This window comes from Psammomys obesus, unplaced genomic scaffold (genome assembly GCF_907164565.1).
Source record: "Psammomys obesus unplaced genomic scaffold, mPsaObe1.curated_primary_1811, whole genome shotgun sequence".
In the NCBI taxonomy this organism is placed as follows: domain Eukaryota; kingdom Metazoa; phylum Chordata; class Mammalia; order Rodentia; family Muridae; genus Psammomys; species Psammomys obesus.
The window spans coordinates 6,565,496-6,589,086 of record NW_026585626.1 but is presented as its reverse complement, the minus strand read 5'-3'; the positions used below and the strand labels follow the sequence as shown (position 1 = coordinate 6,589,086).

The following is a 23,591-nucleotide window of genomic DNA, read 5'->3' as shown; positions in this document are numbered from 1 at the left end:
GAAAAATAATCTCCAACTCTGTGCAGAGAGATTACAGCTAGGAGTCAGAACCAGGTTGCTATGTAAGCATTGTATTTAGAAGCCTACTTCAAGTTTAGTTTAAATAGTTTGCTGGGTCATGTCTGGAGGTCAGGAGACAACTTTTGGGAATCAGTTCTATCCTTCCACTCAGGTGGCCAAGTTTGCATGGCAAGCACCTTTATCTGTGAAGGCATCCCACTGGCCCATTTTGTAGTTTTCTTTTCTTTTTTCTTGGCGGGGGAGGGGGCCTGCAAGGTATGCATATGATGTGCATCTATGCATGCTCATATATGAATCCAACATGTGTGTGCCATCATGAAGATCAGGGAACAGCTTTGGGTGCCAGCCCTCACCTTCCACCTTGAGACAGAATCTCTTTTTTCCATCATTATGGATGCCAGGCTAACTGTCCACAAGGTTCTAGAGATCCCCTGTCTCTGCTTCCTGTCTCATCTTAGGAGTCTGGTATTACAGGTATGTGCTATCATGCCTGGCCTTATACGAGTTCTGGGAATTCAAGCTCAGAGTCCTATACCTACAGGGTAAATGCTTTACCCACTGACACATGTCCCCAAATCTTAACTGCTCAGCTATCTCTCCAACACCAAGATGTAATTTTAAAACTACATTTATTAATTTATTTTAGCCTGTGTGAACCCATGTATGCCTGGTGTGTATGGATGTCAGAGGACAGTTTGTGAGAGTGGTATGTGTTCTTTCATCATATGGGTCCCAGATATCTAACTTAGATGATCAGGTCTGGTGGTAACTGTGTTTTCCTGTCAAGCCATTTCACCAGCCCCCTAAGAAATAATTTATATATAAACAAAACAAAATTATAACAACAACAAAAACAACCAACCAACAAAAATAACCTCACATATATTTACGGGGTGGGGAGATGGCTGAGTCAGTAGTGCGCTTGTCATGTAAGCATGTGACCTGAGTTTAGAGCCCCAGCAGCCATGTAAAAGCTAAGCATGTGATGCATGTTGGTAACTCTAGCTGTCGCTGGCCAACTGCTGAAGCTGATCAGTGAGCCCCACGTTCAGAGAGAGGGAGAGATTGATCCTGTCTCAGAAAATAAGGTGGAGGGTCTAGAAAGATGATTCAGTAGTTATGAGCACTAACTGTTGTTGTAGAGGGTGCAGGTTCAATTCCCGGCATCTACATGGTAGTGTACAACTGTCTCTAACTCCAGCGCCTGGTGACCTGATGCCCTCTTCTGGCCTGTAAGGCCCCTGCACACACATAATGTGAAGATATACAGCAAAACATTTATACACATAAAATAAGAGTAAGTCTAAAAAGTACTTTAGAAAGCCTATTGAACCTACTGGGTGTCTGTAACATGAGACTAGTGTCAGCACCACCGTGGTGGCAGGTGTCAAAAGTATTTAGTTTTGAGACAGGGTCTCCCCCCGCCCCCATCAGGGTTTCTCTGTGCAGCCTTTGCTGGCCTCAATCTCACAGTGATCTGCCTGCCTCTGCCTCCCTGAGTGCTGGGATTACAGGAGTGCAACAGCGCACCCAGCTTGAGCTACCATGTGGGTGCTGGGAATTGAACTCAGAACCTTTGGAAGAACAGCCAGTGCTCTTAACCTCTGAGCCATCTCTCCAGCCCCTGCGCCCCCTGAGCTTGAAACAGGGTCTGTTGATGTCTTTTTCCCAGGCTGGCCTTGAACTTAGAGTGATCCTCCTATCTCAACCTCCCAAGTAGTGGGATTACAGGCATGGGCTGTGATTACAGGCTCTTGGCCCAAATATATTTTCTCTGGAAAAAATTGATTCAAGCTCAAAACTCAAGATGCCAACAACTGTTTTCCTGGGCAGCCCAGGCAGTGAACCTGGGAGTCTCCTTCCTGCTTCCTTCACATGGCTACTTTCCACACACAGCCATTTATACTGAAGACACACTTATACATTAAGAACTGCCGGCAGAGGAAAAAAGGAACAATGTCTGTGAATAAAAAATATATCTGATTAGAATTTGCAAAGTGAGCCTCTGAAATGCTATCAGTGTTGGTGACTTCAGTGGCTGCTCTCAGTCACGGGGACACTGTTAGCGCAGTACACACTGCCTACCCCCAGCACACCCGAGTGTATCTGATAGGACACAGACCCGTTTAAGCACTTGATTTCAAGAGGAAAGATGACAAATGTCCAAAGAGAAACAGATCAACAGGACTATCTGTTAAATGCACACTAAAGGAAAAAACTGGATGTGACACAGAGAATATTTAGGTACTTTCTAGGGACTAAGACAGGGCTGCTGTAAGTCAGGACTGCAGATGCAGATCAGTTGGCAGAGTGCATGAAACCCCGGGTTCTGTCCCCAGCACCACATAAACTTATAAAATCCCAGCACTTGGGAGGTAGAAACTGGAGACAAAGGGGGTCAAGGCCATCCTTGGCTACAAAATAACTTTAGGTCAGCCTGGCTACATGAGACCATCTAAAAAGCTAAACAAGGAACCAAGAAACTACCTGATTTTACACAGAGAGCTGCATCTAACAAGGTATTTATAGTAGTCTTAAGCAATTAGAGAATATGTTAAAATTAAAAACAAGAAAATGTACGACCTTTTCAAAATAAGCTCATAGGTTTTATCCAATATTTTCTACTTTTCTAAAGTTTTTCAAAGTTATTTAATAGCAACACCAAACAAGGATAGCAAAAGTTCAATTAGGACCTTAAAGGCAAACTCAGTACAGATGAATTAAAGAGGGCTGGGTTAACATCAGCCTGACCGTCAGCAGGGGATACACACTGAATCCCTGCAGAATGTGCTGTGTGGCAGGAATATAAATGGTCTTCTTTCAGTAAGGTATAGAAGGGTGTCAAAGACATGAACTGTGCATGACCTCTCATCCCTGTGTAAGGACAAAGCACAAATCCACAAGTCTCAGGAGGTAAAGACTGGCCTGGCTCTCACACAAAGGCCAACACTCGCAGGCAGTGTTCTTCTAGTTCAAGTTCCATGAGCCTCAGCATTCCTTCCTGCCCTGCCAGCCAGTCCCACCATTAAGACATCAAAATCTGTACCAAGGCAAATATATAATTTTATTACGGAAACCAACCAACCAATCAGCTGCTAATAACTAAGTGCAGGTTCACTTCCCACAGCAGGAATCAGAAAGCAGAACTAGGGAAACAGGATACTGCATGAGCAAATACAGGCAGAAAGAAGTAAGAGGAAGAAGTATGAGCCATGGCTTGAGACCACAGGAGGAGGAATGAGCCTTAGTGCTGCAATGATCAACAGAATTGGCCATGAAAAATAAAAGATATGGGAATGCAAAATGAGGATTTCCACTGTCACATTCAGATCAGCAGACTGGAAAAGGCAAGCATTTTATCTATTGAGCCATCTCACCAGCTGTGTTTAGGTCCTTCACTCCGCTGATCATACAGCGGGCTAGGAGCTGTGGCTTGTTGCCACTGTCCAGGTTGTTAAGAGAGCAGTATGCAAAATATCAAGTACAGTTTCTACATAGTGTTCCCTGCCTTCACATCATTGTAAAGTTAAGAAAGAAAAAAGAAAGTTAAATTTGAGTATTCTGAGTTGAAAGTACTTTGTGCTTTACTATTTTAAAAAAACAGGAGAGTGGTGGCACATTCCTGTGATCTCAGAACTTGACAGGCAGACATAGGAGGATCTGGAGTTCAAACCAGTATCAGCTATAAAGCAAATTCAAGTTTGAGGCCAGTCTATGCTGTATGAAACCTTATTTCAATCCACAAAAAAGAAAATAAATAATAAACAAACAAACAGAACAGCAGAAATGGGGAGAAGAAAAGTGATGGCTGTTCTCTGCTTGCCTCATCACTAGGTTTCAGTGCAGTCTCTGCCCGCTGTTCCAGGCAATCCCTAGGTTACAGAACACAGCTTGCTATGGAACTGCTCGTGTTTTACATTTATCTGACATTTCACAGAAAGGGAATGGGTGATTGGATGAGTAGATGGAAGGGTGACAAAGCCACACTTAACATGCAAGGGAGGCTTTAGCCACCTGAGAGGAGTGCTCATGCCATTACCATCCGCTACCCCAAGACTCTGAGAAGGCAGTCATGAAAGACAACTTGACTGCAATTTACATTTGCTGGATTACTGAAGGGTGGAAAATGGGAAGCACTGAAATGCAAATACACTGTTGTTTAAGAATCAAGGGTGACCTGCTGGTCTCTGGACAGTTGAACCAGCTGTGGAGTGTGCCATGTCATGATGGGTTCCTCCAGCATTACCTTCATGAAGGTGAAGGTTTCCCAGGCAGCTGCAGACTCAGAACAGTTTTGTCTGCAGCATGTTCATATGACCCTCTGCTGGTGGGGATGTGCTCAAGTATGATCCCTACAAACCCCAGTAAGTCTGTTCCTTTTGTTAAAGTTTTAAAATGTATTTATTTTATATGTATAAGCATCTTTTTCTGCACGTATGTATGTGAATTATTTTCACACATGCCTGTGGAGGCCAGAAGACAGCGTTAGATCTCTTAGGAGTTGTGAGTTACCATGTGGATTTTGGGACTCAAATCTGGGTCCTCTGGAAAATAAGTAAACACTGTTAACCACTGAGCCATCTCTCTAGCCTCCACTGCTCTTTTTTTTGTAGTCAAATCTTTCAGACATTTCCAGAAACACTTTTTATGAACCAGTGAAAAGTGAAGAAAACTAAATGTGAAACACATAACACATGTGCCATGATATACACTATTTTGTATGTCAGTCTTAGCGCTAATCTCTTTGAATTTCTATGAATTTTTATTTCACAAGGTTATAACTATTATATTGACACTGATTGCAGCATATGGTAAAACAATATAATGTTCAGCATTGGTTTTCTTTGTTTTGTTAAAAAGAAAAGAGTCAGAGGGCAAGGAAAGGTGCAGGAAATAAAGCAAACCTTATTCAACAACACAGCTCAGCAGGTAAACAGGGACTGGCGGGAGCAAGCAGAGTGGGCCTGAAGGGAGCCAAGAAAGAATGCTGTGGCTCTTAGGGAACACTCAAAGTCTTCACAAGACAGAAGTTGAAGCCTGCATGGTGGTACGCGCCTGTAATCCCAGCATTTGGGAAGGCAGAGACAGGTGGATTGCTGTGACTTTGAGTCCAGCCTGGTCTACAAAGCAAGTCCAGGACATCCAAGGCTGCCTTGTCTCAAAAAAAAAAAAAAAAAGAGAGAGAGAGAGACAGTAGTTGAAACAAGGCATGTTGACCAGTAAACATGAGTTTGTCCTATTTAAAACTGATTGAAATACATCCATTCCCTTGTCTTCCTTCCCCTTTTCATGAACAGCTGCATAACTCTCCCACCAGCTCAGGACACTCCCACAGCTGAGGACACTGTCTCCAGTGTCCTCAGTTTCCAGCCAGGCGTGGTAGCGCTTTTGTTCCCAGCATTCAGAGAAGCAGAGGCAGTGGGATCTCTGTGAGTTTGAGGCCAGCCTGGTCTACAAAGCAAGTTTGGGACAGCCACGGCTACACAGAGAAACCCTGTCTTGAACCCCTCTCCCAAAAAAAGAAGAAAAAGAAAAAGTTTCCACCCAAACACCCTCCTTCAGTAAAAGCTGCTTCCAAGGACAGATAGACTTATTCTCACCACTAAGTTCAAGGCCCATCTACTTATGTCCTACTCTGAGCTGAGCTCCTACTGCATTTACAGGTTGCTTGTTCACTAGTCTACCTAATACAGGTACTTTCAATTTATAAATACATCTTTTCTCAGTAGGAAGGTAATAGATTGCAAGGCAACTGTCATGTCCTCTTGCCTCCAATGCCATACAAACTGCCTTAAAAATAAAAGGGAGTCGTGTGTAGTAGTGCATGCATATAATCCCCACACTTGGGAGGCAGAGGAATGAGAATCACAACCTGTTCTACATGTGAAGATTCTGCCTGGAAACAAAAGTAAAACAATTTTCATCCTGAGTGAGGTATCCCAGAAGCAGAAAGACACACCCAGTATATACTCACTTATAAGTGGATATTAGTCATATAATATAGGATAAACATACTAAAATCTGTACATCTAAAGAAACTAATCAAGAAGGAGGACTCTGGCTAAGATGCTCAATCCCCATTCAGAAAGGCAAAGAGGATGGACATCAGAAGAGGGAGAAAACAGGGAACATGACAGGAGCCTACCACAGAGGGCCTCTGAAAGGCTCTGCCCTGCAGGGTATCAAAGCAGATGCCGGGATTTATAGCCAAACTTTGAACAGAGTGTAGGGAATCTTATGAAAGAAGGGGAGAGAGTAAAACCTGGAGAGGACACGAGCTCCATAAGGAGAGCAACAGAACCAGAAAATCTGGGCACAGGGGTCTTTTCTGAGACTGATTCTCTAACCAAGGACCATGCATGGAGATAACCTAGAACCCCTGCTCAGATGTAGCACATGGCAGTTCAGTGTCCAAGTGGGTTTCATAGTAATGGGAACAGGGCCTGTCTCTGACATGAACTGATTGGTCTACTCTTTGATCACCTCCTCCTGAGCAGGAAGCAGCCTTACCAGGCCACAGAGGAAGACAATGCAGCCACTCCTGATGAGACCTAACAGACTAGGATCAGAAGGAAGGAGAGGAAGTCCTCCCTTGTCAGTGGACTTTGGGGGATGGAGGGTAGGATTGGAAGGGAGCTACAAGGGGGATACAAAGTGAATAAACTGTAATTAATAAAAATTAAAATTAAAAAAATATAAAAAATAAATAAAACATTTTTTTTTCTTTAAAAAGCAATAGAGGGAGTGTTGTTAGCCAAGTACAGTGGGCAGCTAGAGGTCCTTCCCCTGTAAATGAAGAAAGCAGGCACTATGCCCTCCCCACACACATTAAATTTCCAGAAGGAACAATATTCAATGTACTAAAAGAAAGAAGAGAAGGGACTGTGGAGACTCTTCTTGGAAAGGAACAGTCTGAGCAAGGCCAGAGAGCAGAAGGGCATTTATCAACAGCAAAGTATGGACCAGGACGTATAGGAAAACCCTAAAGAGCTAGAAGCAACAGCACCCAGACCATTTTTAGAGCCAAAAAGAGGGGATGGAGAGGTGACTCAGCAGGTAAGAGCACTTGCTATGCATTTAGAGCATACAAGCTCTATTCTCAGGATGCATATGGGGCCTCCCAACTATCTGTAACTCCACTTCCAAGAGATCCAGTAACTTCATCTGGCCTCCAAGGACACTGGACACACATGCAGTGCACAGACATACAAGCAGGCAAGCCATGTGTACACTTGAAATAATCATTTTCAAAAATAAAGAAAATAAAAAAGAACATGGTCACACAGGGTAGGAATAGCCACAGCAGGTGACATATCCATCCATGTCCCTAACCCTAACACAACATAGTGCACATTTACCAGAACGAGATCCCTTCCCTCACACTGGGTCTCCCCCGGACAGAGAGAACTGGAATGCACCATGAACTTTCTGTCTTGCTATAGAAACTTTGCCGACGGGGCTGAGTAGAATAGTGTTAGAGTTTGGAAACCACTGGAAACACAGAACAGCAAGCTAGCAATGCTGTTCTTCAGCAGAGCTCAGGGAGAGTGAGGGATCATAGAAAGGTCAAGGAATCCAAAGTTTTTTTGTTTTGTTTTGTTTTGTTTTAATTTGTATGCACCTTTGTGTGCACAAGTGACATCAGGTATATTTCCTCTATTGTTATACACCTTATTTTTGAGTCAAGGTGTCTCAGTGAGCTTATCAGTTGACTAGACTGCCTGGCCAGGCAACTCTGAGAACAAAGTCTTGGCATAGGTACTTTTCATCACTTTGAAACAGATGTGACTGCTAGAATAGAACCACCATTATTTTGTTTTGTGTGTGGATAAAAAAGTGTATTATTATATTTCATGTTTCTATTATGTTAAATATACAGCTGTTTCTTGACTCAGGCTGATGAAATGGCTCAGTGGGTAAAGGCTTGCTGACAAACTCAAACACCTGAGTTCAATCTCTGGGACCCAGATGAATCAAGTCCTGCAAGTTGTCCTCTGACCTCATCTCTGCATACACACCCCTCCCCGCAATTAATGAAAGAACGCTGAAAGAAAGAAAGAAAGAAAGAAAGAAAGAAAGAAAGAAAGAAAGAAAGAAAGAAAGAAAGAAAGAAAGGAAAGAAGGAAGGAAAAAAGCCGGGAAAGCTGGGCGTGGTGACAGACACTTTTGGTCCCAGCACTCAGAAGACAGAGGCATGTAGGTATCTGTGAATTTGAGGCTTTGCCTGTTTTACATAGTGAGATTCAGCTCAGCCAGAGTCACACAGTGAAATCCTGTCTTGAGGGGCGGGGGGGGGGGGAAGGAAGGGCAGCAGCGGTGGCAGCAGCAGCAGCCTGGAGAGCCTGTCAGCCTCTGGTTCTGTGAGTATGGAGTACAGCTCTAAGAGAGCCTCGCATATGAGCTGCAGTTTCCTTTCCTATGCTATTATTTCCTCACTAAAAGCACCTTTAACAATCATTAACAGGCACCAGGCTGACAGGTCAAGACAAGCTAGCTGGCTTGGGATGCTCTTTCCAGTTAGCTCTGTGTGACTGACAAGTGGTGTCCTCCAGACCTCAGTTTCTTCAGGAAACAGAATATTTCTGTTAGTATACATGGAATTATTTCACTATTCAACCAGTAAACAGGTAAGAAATGCTTCAGGTAATGCCTGGCACCAGAAGGGCTCAGGCAACAGTTATTTCATCAGGTGACACAATGACTCTCGTCAGATCAGAGATCACTGTGAACAGGGCAGCTCCTGCTGAGGCCCTGTTGGCAGACTCTCACAGACTCCCTTTCCTACTGGTCAAATGACACAGGTAACAGACAAAGTATATCTGGAGAAATGGTTACTTTGGATTGGGGCTAGTTCTCTTCAAATGAAAGCCAACTGCTTAGTTACACAAAACCTATCATGCCACTGAGTTATGGCTTTCAACTGTCTACTTGCACAACTGGAGGCTTTGAGAACCTGCAGTACTGACAAGCTCAGACATGTCAGTAGCCACTCTCGAGTGTCCTCTTGCTTTGCATGGCCACATAGCTGCTGGGTGAACAGGGAAAAAGCAAGCAGAATTTGCTCAAGAACGACTCTGAAGACACACTGAAATGTAACTTCAAATGGTGCAGCTCCACTGGGGACACAGAATCACAGTGGCAGATTCACCTAGGGGGCCTACTGAGAATCTGGAGTCTTCTTTTCTGAAGATGACAGGCTCAAACTGTGCCAAGTACGGAATGTGGAGCCTGAGGCTGCAAATCACAGACTGGGACATAGAGGATCTGCTGGCCCCACAGCAATTGCTGGTCAGTGACTGTCATCTTCAATTACAAAGGATGAGGTATGACTCTCTACATCTGCATTCTTCAATGGGTTACTTATTTTATTGCTAAGGTGACAATTGGCCACCTAAAAATGAAAGCAGAGAGACTCATATGTAAGGGAAAACATACAACAGGTCTGTTCCATTTTGTACTGAGCCATATAACATGCAGTCTCCTCTCGACCCTCTTGGTACCCATCATAAGCTTTTTAAACCTACCCTAAAACCCAAGAGTTAGAAAGGGACGCATTACAAAGACTGAACATAGTTCTGCTTTCCACCCTGAATGTCCACACTTCTTGCACTATGCCATGTGGCTCAGGTGAGTCTTGAGACTCTTAAGCCATTCTCTGCAAGGTTCTGCCTGGCAATTATGGTCACTAGCTCAGCAAAGGGCATGATGCGGCCAAGGCTAGCCCATCAAACAGATAGGAAGGGTGTGACTCATGATAAAGGGAGACTTGTCGTCTCAGTGAGATGTTATCTTGGTTCTCCTATGCACATGAGTGGAGACTGCTGGTTCTGTGTAGGCTGCATAAGTTCCTGATTCCCGAGTCTTCTTTATGGCCTCTCAAGAGTACTGAGGGGTTTTAGTGTGTTTGTTTTTATCTATTTTAGTAGGCTATCGACCCTGGTTGAGTGTAGGTCAGTTTCAGACAATTGTATGTTGATAAATTTACATGTCAGTTTCATCCGCAAGCTTTGCAGAGCTATGTGGCTCTGCCTGCTGTGAGTGCTGCTGTCATTGCTAGTGTAGGAGCTGGTAGTGATTCACCTAAAGAGGTGGCTCTCAACCTCCCCGATGCTGTGACCCTTTAATACCTCATGTTGTGGGGACCCCAACCATAGCTACTTCATAACTGCAACTTTGCTACAGTTACGAATTAGAATATAAATATCTGTGTTTTCTGATGGATGATCTTGAAAGGGTCATTTGACCCTCAAAGGGGTCATGACCCACAGACTGAGAACCACTGACCTTCCCAGTCTTTTGAGATCACTGTTTAGGGTCAGATTCAAGCACGTGCTATTTAGGAGTAGACGAAAGAGCTCATAAGCACCTTTCCAGCTCTCTATCTCTTTCCAGGTACAATGCTCTGCTAGCTTTATAACATTTGACAGTGTTGACTGTACTCTTCTAGGAGTAAGGCTGCAGGACAGAGAGGGGAACTGTAACAGTGTTCCCCCAGGTCTGTAGCAGTGCAGACCCTGCACTGAAGAGGAAGCCCTGCTTTGAGTTTCAGGCATTTTTGGACTTCCGCGTTACTCTGCCCACCCTGCCTACACTGATTGCACCATGCTTGGGGACTGGAGCATGAAAGCAGAGAAGCAAGCCTCTCCCCTAGACCCTGTCAGAACTAGAGGCTGGACGGGCAGCAAGATGGCTCAGCAAGTATGAATCCTTGCTACAAAGCCTTACAACTTGAGTCTGATTCCCCAGAACCCACACTGGGGAAGAGAACTGACTCCTACAAGTTGTCCTCTGGCTTCTTTTCATGTTGTTGTGGCATACACACATACACATACACATGCACACACACACATGCTCAAACACATAAAATAAATAAGTGTAACACACACACATTAGAGGCTCCAGCCTAAAGCTCTCTGTCATGGCTGGTGCATGACTGAGCCTGGTGCACTTCTGGGTTTACTGCTTGGAGTCCACGCCAGGGACTTGGCTTGCTGAAACCTCAAACCTTGCTCTCCTCTCATCCCGTTGCTATGATTCGAAACCCTCCCACTGCCACTCTGTGCCCCCTGGGCACATTTCTGGCTGCATTCAGTGTGAGAGACTAAGTAGAACGTGCTTACCCTGGCCTACCCACTGCTAGAACCCTACAGGAACATTGTTTGTTTTCCAATTTTTTCTTTCCTTTTTTTTTTTTTTTGTTTTTGTTTGTTTGCTTGTTTGTTTTTCAAGACAATATTTTTCTGTGTAGCTTTGGCTGTCTTGGACTCACTTTGTAGACCAGGTTGGCCTCAAACTCACAAAGATCCACCTACCTCTGCCTCCCTGAGTGTTGGGATTATAGGCATGCGCCACCACAACTGGCTAAACAATTTTTTTTTTTAATTCTCAAAATACAATATAATAGGATGAAGAAATGGCTCATCACTTGTTGCTATTTCAAAGGAACCAGGCACAATCTCCAGCACCCATTCAGTGTCTCATAATCATCTGTAACCCCAGTTCCAGGGCAACTACCAGGCACATAGCATGTATACAGGCAAAACATGCATACATATAAAATAAAATAAAACAAATCTTTAAAAAAACTAAAGCAATATAATAATAATAATAAAAACTCTAATGAGTGGGAGAGACATTTTTTCTTTCTTTTTTCTTTTTGGTTTTTCAAAACAGTATTTCTCTGTGTAGCCTTGGCTGTCCTGGACCCCGTAGACCAGGCTGGCTGGCCTCACAGCAATCTGTCTGCTTCTGCTTCCCTGAGTACTAGGATTAAAGGCATGTGCGACCACGCCTGGCTAGAGAAGTATTTTCTTTTTGGTGCAGTCAAATAAATTCCCACATACACCCTTCAAAGAAGCCTAATGGAACTCACTGAGTCACCAGAAAGTAAAAAGAGACAAAGTAGGAAACAGGGCTAGTTAGTTGGAAAGGGAAAGAGGATCAAGAGGAGTTGGAGAGGGCAAGGGAGGGCAACAGGGATGGTGAAGACGATCAAAATACAAAATGGACGTGCATAAAAATGTCATAATGAAACCCATTATTATTAGCCCTTTGAGAAGACCCATGCTGTTTTCAGTATTCATAAACATACACCATAAATGTCACTGAACATGTACCATGACACACTTACACAACTATTCCTGTGAGAGAATTTACAGAACACTGTCTAGGAATGTATTTACTGAAATTTGGGAGAAATGCCTTCTAAGCCCCTTTCACACTATCAGCAGGGCTCCCCTAAAAAGTAGCGTCTTCAGTATGTTTCAGTACGACATTTTAAACATTATATACTTTTTTCATTTGTATGGCTTTAATTGTGGTAAATATTGATCATTTTCTGTTTTATGTGAACTGTCAGTTCAAATTTTTTTTTCTACTGGATATTGTAAAAATTGATTTGTAAAAAGACTGTGTGTTCTAATGAGCTCAAAGTATTTATGTTCCAAGGGTAAGGGGAGAATGGCCCTTAAATTATATATTTAAAAATACTTAAAATCAGACTGAGTGGTGGTGGCCCATGCCTTTAGTGACAGCACTCAGGAGGCAAAGGCAGATGGATCTTTGAGTTCAAGGCCAGCCTGGTCTACAGAGCAAGTTCTAGGACAGCCAAGGCTACACAGAGAAATCCTGTCTCAAAAAAAAAAAACAACCCCAAAATAAAATAAAACATTTTAAGCCAGCTTGAAAAGAAGATGAGGAACTGCACAGCAGTGATTGATGTAGCTTACTGAGCTCACTCTGTAGTAACCTGTGCATATGATACAAGTATACGATGGTCAGATGAACGTCAGAAAGACGTGGCAGATGTTCCATCTTTACCCCAGCATGAAATCCACACCTCTTAAAACGCATTTTTTCCAGACCAGTGTGTTAGTCCAGTCCTTTACCCCCAGCAGGGGCAGGTGGACCTCTGTGAGTCTGAGATCAGCTTCTGTATATCTGGTGCCAGGACAGAGGGAGCTACACAATAGAGATTCTGTCTCAAAACCAACAACAACAAACGTACCAAAAAAACAAACAAACAAAAGAAACAAACTAAAACTCCAAAACAAAGTAACAAAAAAATTCCATTTCCCCTAATTCAATACTTTTTTTTTTTTAAAAGCTTTATTTATTAATTTTGTATACAGCACACCAGAAGAGGGCACCAGATCTCATTATAGATAGTTAGGAGCCACCATGTGGTGGCTGGGAATTGAACTCAGGACCTCTGGAAGAGCAGACAGTGCTCTTAACCTTTGACCCATCTCTCCAGTACCCAACACAATACTTTTTATATACTGTTCACAGACTTGTGTATGACACATTGGTTCACCTGACTTGAAAATCAGCATCAAGGAAATCAAATTCACCCATACATATTTTTTCACTCTTCTCTCTCCCCTTCTCCATTCTTTCTCTTTCCCTCCCTCCTTGCCTCCGTTTACTGTGCTGAGATTACTCCCATGTGGACTAAGCAAGAACTGAGCAACACCCAGCCTTGCCATTCTCTTTTTGTTGTTGTTTTTCAAGACAGGGTTTCTGTGTATAACCCGCCTATCTCTGCCTCCCAAGTGCCGGGATTGAAGGGCACCATGCCTGGCCAGTCATTCTCTTAAAACCCTGATTTACATCATGATCAGCCAGTCAACAAGAACTACTAATTTAAGAAAAATTGAGTGTCAGACAGGTGGCACACATCTATTATCTAGCACTAGGGGAGGGTTTGGGCTACGAAATATGAACTTGTCTTAAAAATAAATGTATCAGATCCTTCCTAGTCTTTGCTAACAACAATTCATTTTTTATATATAATTTATTTAATTTTTGTATGTGCATCAGTGTGAAGGTGTCAGATCCCTTGGAAATGGAGACAGTTGTGAGCTGCCCTGTGGGTGCTGGGAATTGAACCCGGGTCCTTTGGAAGAACAGACAGTGCTCTTAAACACTGAGCTATCTCTCCAGCCCCCTAACAACAGTTCTTATCTGAGAACAGATCTAGGAGCTAGGGAGATACTCTATCCAAAGATGTTTGCCTAGCAAGCCAGAGGATCTGAGCTGGGTCCTCACCTCTGAAGTAAAAAGCACTTGCGGCTCTTACAGAGGACCTGTGTTCAGTTCCCAGCACCCATGCGGTGACTTACAACCATCTTCAGGGAACTCTAACACCCTCTTCTGGCCTCCTTAGGTACCTGCACACACCTGGCACACTACATACATGTGAACAAAATGTTTATTTATACACTTTTAAAGAGGCGGATATGGTGAGATAACTCAGGTAAAAATTCTTGCTACACAAGCCAGATTGGGCTGAATTTGACCCCTGGAACCCATGGTGGAAATAGAGAACCCATGAAAGTTGTTCTCTGACCTCAACATATGCACTGAGGCATTTGTGTACACACACTTTTTTTTTAAGGTAGACAGTGAATTGAGGCTGGAGAGATGTCTAGCACTTATTGAGTGCTCATCTTTAATCCCAGCACTCGGGAGGCAGAGGCAGGTGGATCTCTGTGAGTTTGAGGCCAGCCTGGTCTACAAAGTGAGTTCCAGGACAGCCAAGGTTACACAGAGAAACTCTGTCTGGAAAAAACCTGGGGGGAGGGGGTTGTGTCATAACTTCTCAAAGCTCAGGAACAGGGATTGAGAGAGATCCTCAGGAAGGTATTTGTGCTTGCTGTGTATTTTGTCAACTTGACACAAGCTACAGTTATCTGGGAAGAGGAACCTCAGCTGAGAAACACCATCATATTGCCTGTAATCAAGTCTGTGGGGCAGTTTCTTGATTAATGATTGGACATGAGCAACAAATGATTTAGGAATATTAGTATCTTTTTTTTTCAAGACAGGGTTTCTCTGTGTAGCCCTGGCTGTCCTGGAACTCACTCTGTAGACCAGGCTGGCCTTGAACTCAGAGTTCCACCCACCTCTGCCTTTGTCCTGAGTGCTGGGATTTCAGGCGTGTGCCAACACTGCCCAGCAGCACATTATGAATATTAGTGTCTGGCATGGAACCCCAGTATGGCAGTAGAAAGCGGTCTGCTCAGCTCACTCTGAGTAGGTGTGCTGGGCTGTACAAAAGCAGGGCAAACAAGCCATGAGTAACAAGCTAGTACAGTGTTCCTCAGTTGCCTCCAGTGTTCAGTTCCTGTCTCCAGGGTCCTGCAGGAGTTTCTGCCATGGCTTCTTGGAACTTGCTGTGTAGACCAGGCTGGCCTTGGTTGGATCTCCTCTGCCTCTGCTTCCTGAGTGCTGGGATTAAAGGCATGTGCCACCATGCTCAGTTCATTGTGCTTTATTACAGCAACAGAAACTCTAACTCACAGTGTCCAAACCAAACTTTGTTTTGAAACAGGGTTTCATGTAGCCGAGGCTAGCCTCAGGCTCCTGATCCCCAATCCTCACACCTTCACCTCCGAACTGCTGGGATTATAAGTATGCACTACCACACACGTTTTAAATTCATACTTATGTATATGTGTCTTTCTGTGTGGCCCTGGGGCTTACTCTTCCTGAGTGCTGGGATTACAGACATGAGCCTCCATGCACAGTGTGAGAAGACAGTTTATATATCTGCATATATCTGCACAGTGTGCAGAAGACAGTTGGACATCCCAGGTTTTAGAACACTAAACATAGCTAAGAGTCAACTGGCAGAGAACAATGCTGAGTGGACAACAGCCATTTGACTTTTCTGATTAAAAAGCTTCTCAAATACCATCAAGGAGAGGGAGGCCAAATGCTCAATTAAAAAAAAAAAGCCTCTATTAAAGGTTAAAATAACCACTAGATAAAGTCTGTGAGCACTCACATTTTGAATGTCAGCTTCTTTTTCCATTAGTATTCTACTGATATTCTTGATAGTCTGTGCTTAGAAATGACTGGAGTTGTTGAATGACCAGATAGACATCTAGCTGATGAGCAGGAGTCTGATGGCTATATTAGTTAACCTTCAAGTCATTATTAAGTGACTCATTCTAATGAGCCAAATAATCTCTTTCTATATAAAAGTCTCTTTAAGGAAATTACAGGGTCTTGGGAGCAACTTACGATGTAAAGAAAATCTCATGCATGCAAGAACATTTTTCTTCAAATAATAAAAAGCAGTAGAATAAACTGAAAACTAACTAGTATTTTATTTCCTAATTTAAATATCTTGGTAAAACTGGCACCAATTTTGAAAACAAATGGGATCAAATCAGATACAACAAAAATGCTTGGCGGACCCAACTCTATTGCTATCCTGGAGTTCTGATACTAAACTTCTTAAGTTATTTGTTGCTCTTTAAAAATAATTTTTAAAAACATCACAAAATGTCAAGGTACACTATCCTTGAAGCACCCAGGAAATCTGAGTCCCTGAGTCAGTGTGTAAGATTCAGTGACTGTTAACTCCAGCTTCAGCAAATCTAATGCCCTCTTCTGGCTTCTGAAGACACCCGAACACACATCACATACATTCACAGAGACACACATAAACAAAATGTTTGAACATCTTTAAAAGAAGAATAACTAAATAGATCAAGGGAGGAAAAAGACAGCTAGAGGCACAGCTCTGTAGTAGAATACTTGCATACCAGGCATATGAGGATAAGGCCCTGGGTGGAAGCCTTAGTACCCAACAGAAGCCCACCCTACCCTATCTCACCCCATAACATACAATTTCAAATTTGTCTTCCCAAAGACAAGCAAAAGAAAGTTATAGTGACTTTTCTGGGAAATATTTGGCTTTCCTGCCTTATTTTTTACTCCTAAGTTTATATTGCAAACCTTACAAGTTTATATTAACTAAACCACATCCCTTGGTCAGCAGACAGGAGCAGGCCTATATCTGAATCCTAAAGCTGCCATTTAGAATACAACCTGCCCCCCACCCCCCCTTGTAGCTTTGGCTTGCCTGGAACTTGCTATGTAAATCAGGCTGGCCTCAATGCCCATGCCTCCTCAGTGCTGGAATTAAAGTTGTGTGCCACAGGCTGGGCTGAATTTGAACTCTTGATCCTCTGTCCTTTAACTCCCAAGTGCTGAGATTATAGGGAGCATACTATCATGCCTGGTGCTCACCTCAAGACTAATAACAGCGTCTGCCTTTTGAGTGGGTGAAGAACTAAATGGATAATAAAGCATTTAAAACATTGCCTAACACAAATACTAAATGTTGCCTTCTGTTTATATATTACCCTAATGAAACAGCCTTAACAGTCAGACTATATCAGATACTCCATAATAATGAAAGAGCACCCAGAATAATAGAACAAAGGACTACAAGAAAAAGATTTCTTTGCAGTGTGCTTTCTCAAGTTAGGCAGTTTTCAGCATGACCTAAGTAAGTGGTGACAAGCAATGGGAAAAGCATCAAAGACATTTTGAGGGGCTGGAGAGATAGCTCAGTGGTTAAGAGAAGCACTTGCTAATCCTCCAAAGCATTTGGTTCTATTCCTAACATCCACATGGTGGCTCGCAACCATCTACAGCTCTAGTCCCTCTTCCGGCCTCCATGAACACCAAGCATACACATGGTAAACAGATATATATGTAAGCAAAACACTCATAAACACAAAAAAGACCAAACAAACCCCTCCCCCATATTTTCAAAGGTACAGTACTGTGCAAAAGAAAAAAGAAACTCAAAAGCAGGGCCCATGGGCTACATACCTGTTATCTTAACACTGAGAAGGTGGAATTTGGAGGAGAGGTGTTCAAGGTCACCCTTAGCTCCTTAGCTTTAATACAGTTCCTCATCTTGTGGTGACCCCCCCATCATAAAATTATTTTCATTGCTGCTTCATAACTGTAATTTTGCTACTGGTATGAATCTCATTGTAAGTATCTATGTTCTCCAGTGGTTTTAGGTGACATCTGTTAAAGGGTGGTTTGGACCCAGGACCCCTGGGGATCAGGACCCATAGGTTGAGAACTAGTGGTTGAAACGTGAGCTTTGATGCCAGACTGCTTTGGGACAGTTGTTATTAGCTTGCTTGGGCAAGTTGATCTCTGCTTCATTGAATTCCTCGGCTTAAAGGTAGAGACAATAAAATACCCACTGTACGTTAATGCTGAAGATTAATTAGTCCACATGAAAAACATGCAGTAACGCCTGAAACACAGTACGTGCTTGGTTATTATCATCTGCAGGTGTCATGGGTTATCCTCGGTAGCATATTAATACACATTTGGATCTCTGTGATGTTACATTCCCATCTCAGGGAAGTCTAATGCTGAGGACAAAAGAGTCTTTATCAGAGATTTTGTTTTAGCCTCATTTCATTTCTCATACGAGCATGTTGCTAAAGTGTGAGAAAAGAGTTTTACACCTCTAGCTCCTACTGTGTATATGAATAAACAGCCATTTTCAGGCCTCTGTGTCAGCTGTTGGTAGCATGTACCAGTAATGCAGCACTCAGCAGGCTGAAGGAAGAGGATCATGAACTTGAAGCCAAGCCTCGGCTTCACAGTAAGATCTTGCCCACCCTGTCCCCCAAAACAAAACTCCATGTCTTAGCAGGATGCACATACTTCTTGTCTTTCTGGATAGCTATGCTGGATTTTCTGTTCAGAGTCTGGCAGCCTAGTTAATTAAACAGTCCTCTCAAATTTCCTTTTTTTGAAAACATGCTGGTCTTGAACATTTAACCACTAGTTCTCAATCTATGGGTCATGACCCCCAGGGGTCCTGGGTCCAAACCACCCTTTAACAGGGGTTACCTAAGACCATTGGAGAACACAGATACTTACATTGAGATTCATACCAGTAGCAAAATTACAGTTATGAAGCAGCAATGAAAATAATTTTACGATGGGGGGGGGGGGGTCACCACAAGATGAAGAACTGTATTAAAGGGTAGCAGCATCAGGAAGGTTGGGAACCATTGCCCAAATCAATGCTGCATAAACTTGTAGACTCTGATAGGGATCTAACATTCACCTATAGTTTGGATTAGCTATGATGTTTGGGTTCTGGACAATAAAAAAATATATGGGCTTTTGAAATTTTATTTGGTTACCACCTGACGCACATCTGCAGTTGCTCAAGTGAACAGGACCCCTATGGTGAGCCTGGAATCACAGAGGCCGGCAGTATTCAAAGAAAAAGGGCGGACAATTACCCTTGACAGGCCACGGCAGGCAACTTCTAGTCAGCCATCAATAAACTTTAAGCCTAACCAAGGCTTGTCTTAGCATTCAGGTGGGTCTCAAGGTCCCCTTTTATCTTTAAATATGAATGTATCTCCTCTTAATCTATGGTATTGAAAATGTGCAAGGTTAAGATGGAAGCTTGGATAAAAAGTTCAGAACATCACCAAGACACAGATCCTAATCAATCACACCCCTGGCAGGACTGTCAGATTACAGACTGGTCATACCATCATGAATAATTCTCATTAACAAGATTTTACCACAGCTTTATTCCTTACCCATTAAACAAGTTGTTTCCATCTTCTTCCATAGTATCACATAATCATTGGCTGGGTTTCCTCTTCTCTATTACCTACGGGAAGAAACAATCTGTGAGCATGGGCTGATACATAGCAAGAAAAAAGCAATTTTATAAAACTTATATAGAAATTCAGAAAAGGATTAGTATGTTAAAACACAGTGAAATCCCTACAACTTTTTGACATTGACATTTTAAAAAATAGGAAACAATATGACCCATGTTTGAGCTAAGAGCAACCAAGGATTCAGTCATTTACAAGAAGAATGAGCCATAAATGCAAGCATTAAAGGTTTAAAAAAAAAAAAAGACATCTGTAAAGATCACAGTTGTCTTTGCATAGAACTTGAAACTGCACAACTGAAAAATCATGCTAGCAAAAAGTATTCCAGTATCAAAAGCTAAACTTATCTATGTACAAGTGAAATGCTTAATAGTTTGGAGAGAGTGTGAAACGACTCCTTTGTGTCAACTGGGTTAATGACCTAGATGTAAGCATCAAATATCTTTAAAAGCAACATATTGTGTGTATTAAACAAAGATAACTACAGTTTATGAGTTCAATAAATTACACATGTAATCATTTTTTAGACTTCTGACACCTTATTTGGAATTTAATAAAACTTGATTGGTAAATTAGCTGCTATGTAACAGAATGGCAAATTCTCTCTTTTATCAGCCTAATGGTGAACACAAGAATTCCTCTTGGAATAAACTTTCTTTTCGAAAATATGCACCCTTTATATGGGGCCCCACCACTCAGGTCCAGTCCCTTAGAGTGGGTGGTTCCCTGAAGAATGGCTGTCAAGATCCCAGAATGGTTGTCAAGAAAGGGAAATTGCTCTGCATTCTACAAGGGGAAGAATTTGTTGTTTTATCTCTAAAAGGGACTGGGAGAAGAATGTTGAGAGGGACAGAGAAGAAAAGAAGAGCCAGCACAATAGGGCAAAGCTGGGATGGGGGTGTGTGTGACGAGCTCCGGCCAAGGACAGCTGAAAGTTGTCTGCATTAATGCAGAGCTAGGCTCTCTCCACCTCTATTTTGCTCCCTTTCTTTAGTTACGTATACAAATCCACAATGCCCTGCGTGAATAGAGCCTTTCTGAAAACCAGAGGCACCAAGTTTCACATCTGGGTGCACTTAGCACAAATCAGTAGCACAGGGCAAGAAAGTCTGGGCCCCAAGGCAGAAGAGTTGCAAGACTGTGAAACTCACAACTATTTTTAGGAAGAGCTTTATCTACTAGACGTTATAGGCTGCAGGCCTGAGGCACTTACCCAGAGGAACTCCTGACACTGTAAGGATGGAGCCTCAAATTCAATCAGTATCCCTCTCTCCCAGCCACACAACCTAACTTCCAAAGTAAAAACACCCCCAAAGCTAATTAATTACAGTTAAAACCAAGTAATTTTAATTTAATTCTAGATGTCCTCTCCCCAAGCTAATTACGTTAATCACCTCTACACTCAATAGCATGTAGGATATGTAATCACGTGGAATTTATGCTTAGTATCCTGCATTTGATCCTAGTTTAAAGGCCATGCCAGGCATGGGGGCACATGCCTTTGATTCCAATGCTTTAGGGGCTGAAGAGGGTGGATCTCTTGAGTTCGAGGCCAGCCTCCTCTGTGATGCTAAATACAGTCTCAAATGCAGGGCTTCTCTCAACAGGCAAGCATTCTACCAATAACACCATATCACCAGCCCACAACCTTTATTTTTTTATCTGAGGCTGTAGCTCAGTAATAAAGTGCTTGCCTGGCATGCTCAAGGCCCTCAGTTCAAATCCTAACACCACAAATCACAAATGAAATCTGACTCTGTATTTTATTATATCCAATGAGACACTAGAAAGATCTGTTCATTTATAATGGTTGGCAAAAGAGCACAAAAGTAAAAAAAGCCTTAGATTAAGCATCAGGGAGGGGGCTTGAGTCTACAGCCCAGATTATCCAATTCTGAGCTGTGACACCTTTGACAACTCACCTATGACTTGGGACCCCTACACTTCCTCTCCTATAATGGATGTAAGTTGTACTCCCAAAGATGCTGAAAAGATCAATAAGAAAATGTGTATAAATGCATTATAAAGAGACAAGAACTGTACATGTGTGATATTATCCTGGTGAGAGCAGAACCTGGTACTTAAACATTCCAGGAGCTCTGAGCAAGCTGGGATGAGAGAGCCAGGTCATCTAGGCAGAATTCAAAGAATTCTGAAATGTGTTTGGCAACTGGTTCTTCATTTTTGTTAAATAATATCTAATTTTAACCAACAAGCTTCATAGGGGCTGAAAGACATAATTAGATGAGAATCCTAGACTGAGAATTTCTTCTTACTAAAAATTAAAATAAGATGAGCAAAGAACAATGGCTTAGTATGATAAGTGCAAACAAAAGCAATACCAAATTCCACCTATAATGAGCAGCAGAGGCAGCCACGGCAGTCTCCTTAGCACACATCAGAGTTCCCATTTCATCACTTTAGAATTCCTTCCCCACCCCCGACAGGGTTTCTCTGTGTAGCCTTGGCTGTCCTGGGCTCACTTTGTAGACCAGGCTAGTCTTGAACTCACAGAGATCCACCTGGGATTACAGGCTCGAGCCACTATGCCCAGCTCACTTTGGAATCCTAATCCTACTTTATATACCTGTATATACCTATACAACAAATACTGTTAATTGTGAGAATCTAACCTTCCAACATATAGTCACACTATTTTTAAATCAGTAGTTCTGTTATCAAATCCTCCTTAGAAATACCAGAAAATGGGCTGGAGCACTCAGGCTCTTCCAAAAGACCTGGGCTCAAATCTCAGCATCCATGCCAGGTGGTTCACCACTACCTGTAACTTCAACTCCTGGGTTCCAATGCCCTCTTCTGGCTTGTAAGGGTACTCCCCATAAACAAATAAACAAATAAAAATGGCACCTAAATAAATAAGGAAGGAAGGAAGCAAGGAAGGAAGGAAGGAAGGAAGGAAGGAAGGAAGGAAGGAAGGAAGACAGATTAACAATGGGCTGGAGAAATAACTCAATGGTTGAGAGCAAAAGCTGTTCTTACAGAGGACCCAGGTTTGGTTCCCAAGCACCCATGTCTGGTGGCTCACAAGTACCTGTAACTCCATTTCCAGGAGAGCCTCTTCTGGAGTCTGTGGGCACTGCATTCACATTCATATATCCCCCCACCTAGACACACACACACACACACACACACACACACACACACACACACACACTAAAAATTTAAAGAAACACTAGACAACAGTTTCACAAGCATAGAGCTGCAACTTTAACAGGGAGGGGACATGTGGAGATGTCCACCGTACCCCTACCAGACATCACTGTTGTTGATAGAACACTTGTTCTATCAGGTCTCAAAATGAAATAGGTGTCAGTGGCATTTTACAGAACAAAGTAGGGTCAGACTTAGTAAATGACTAGCCCACACATGGCCAAGGGATTAGAGGCATCTAGGGCCAAGGTACATTACAGAAATCAGGGAACACAGTTCAGTGTTATGCCTATGGTTTGAGATTACTGAACTACGAACCTATCCTTTTCCACAAAGCACTTTTAGAACCGACCAAGCAAGGAACAGTAGTAGTACAAGAGAAACCTTTTTATTTTTATATTATTATTGTTGTTGTTGTTTTGAGACAAGAAGAGTTTCTCTGTGTAGCCCTGGCTACCCCGGACTCATTTGTAGACGAGGCCTGCCTCTGCCTCCCTGAGGATTAGAGGTGTGTGCCACCACATCCAGCTGAGAAGCCTTTTTAGTGCTTTGATTTAGGCTCTTTAAAATATAAACATCAGGCCTAGCTCGGTGCCTCAGTACTGGCATCCCAGCCACCCAGGAGGCTGGGCCAAGAGAATTGCCTTGACTACATAGTTCTACAGAATAAGTTCTACAGAATAAGTCCCAAACTCCAAAAACAAAACAAACAAACAAAAACTTTTTAATAGATTTTCTCAGTTTTAAAATTCACCAAGGTAAACTGGGTAGTGGTGGCATATGCCTTTAATCCCAGCATTTGGGAGGCAGAGACAAGTGGACCTCTGAGTTTGAGTCCAATCTGGTCTATAGAGTGAGCTCCAGGACAGCCAGGGCTACACAAAGAAACACTGCCTTAGAAATAGATAAGCAAAAATTCAC

At 42.7% G+C, this 23,591-nt stretch overlaps 2 protein-coding genes across 2 annotated transcripts in view; both read right to left on the bottom strand.

The window, feature by feature from the left end:
- The window catches only part of Frs3 (fibroblast growth factor receptor substrate 3), a 59,161-nt gene extending 39,725 nt beyond the window's left edge, over positions 1-19,436 (bottom strand). The window contains exon 1 of the mRNA XM_055613447.1: positions 19,416-19,436. The gene's annotated coding sequence lies outside the window, so the exon portion shown is untranslated. The remainder of the gene's footprint in view (positions 1-19,415) is intronic.
- Med20 (mediator complex subunit 20) overlaps positions 1-23,591 on the bottom strand; it is a 63,479-nt gene that overhangs the window by 6,758 nt on the left and 33,130 nt on the right. The window contains exon 5 of the mRNA XM_055613528.1: positions 19,416-19,489. Within this exon, the coding sequence (XP_055469503.1) occupies positions 19,452-19,489 (38 nt within the window). The 3' untranslated portion in view covers positions 19,416-19,451. The remainder of the gene's footprint in view (positions 1-19,415; positions 19,490-23,591) is intronic.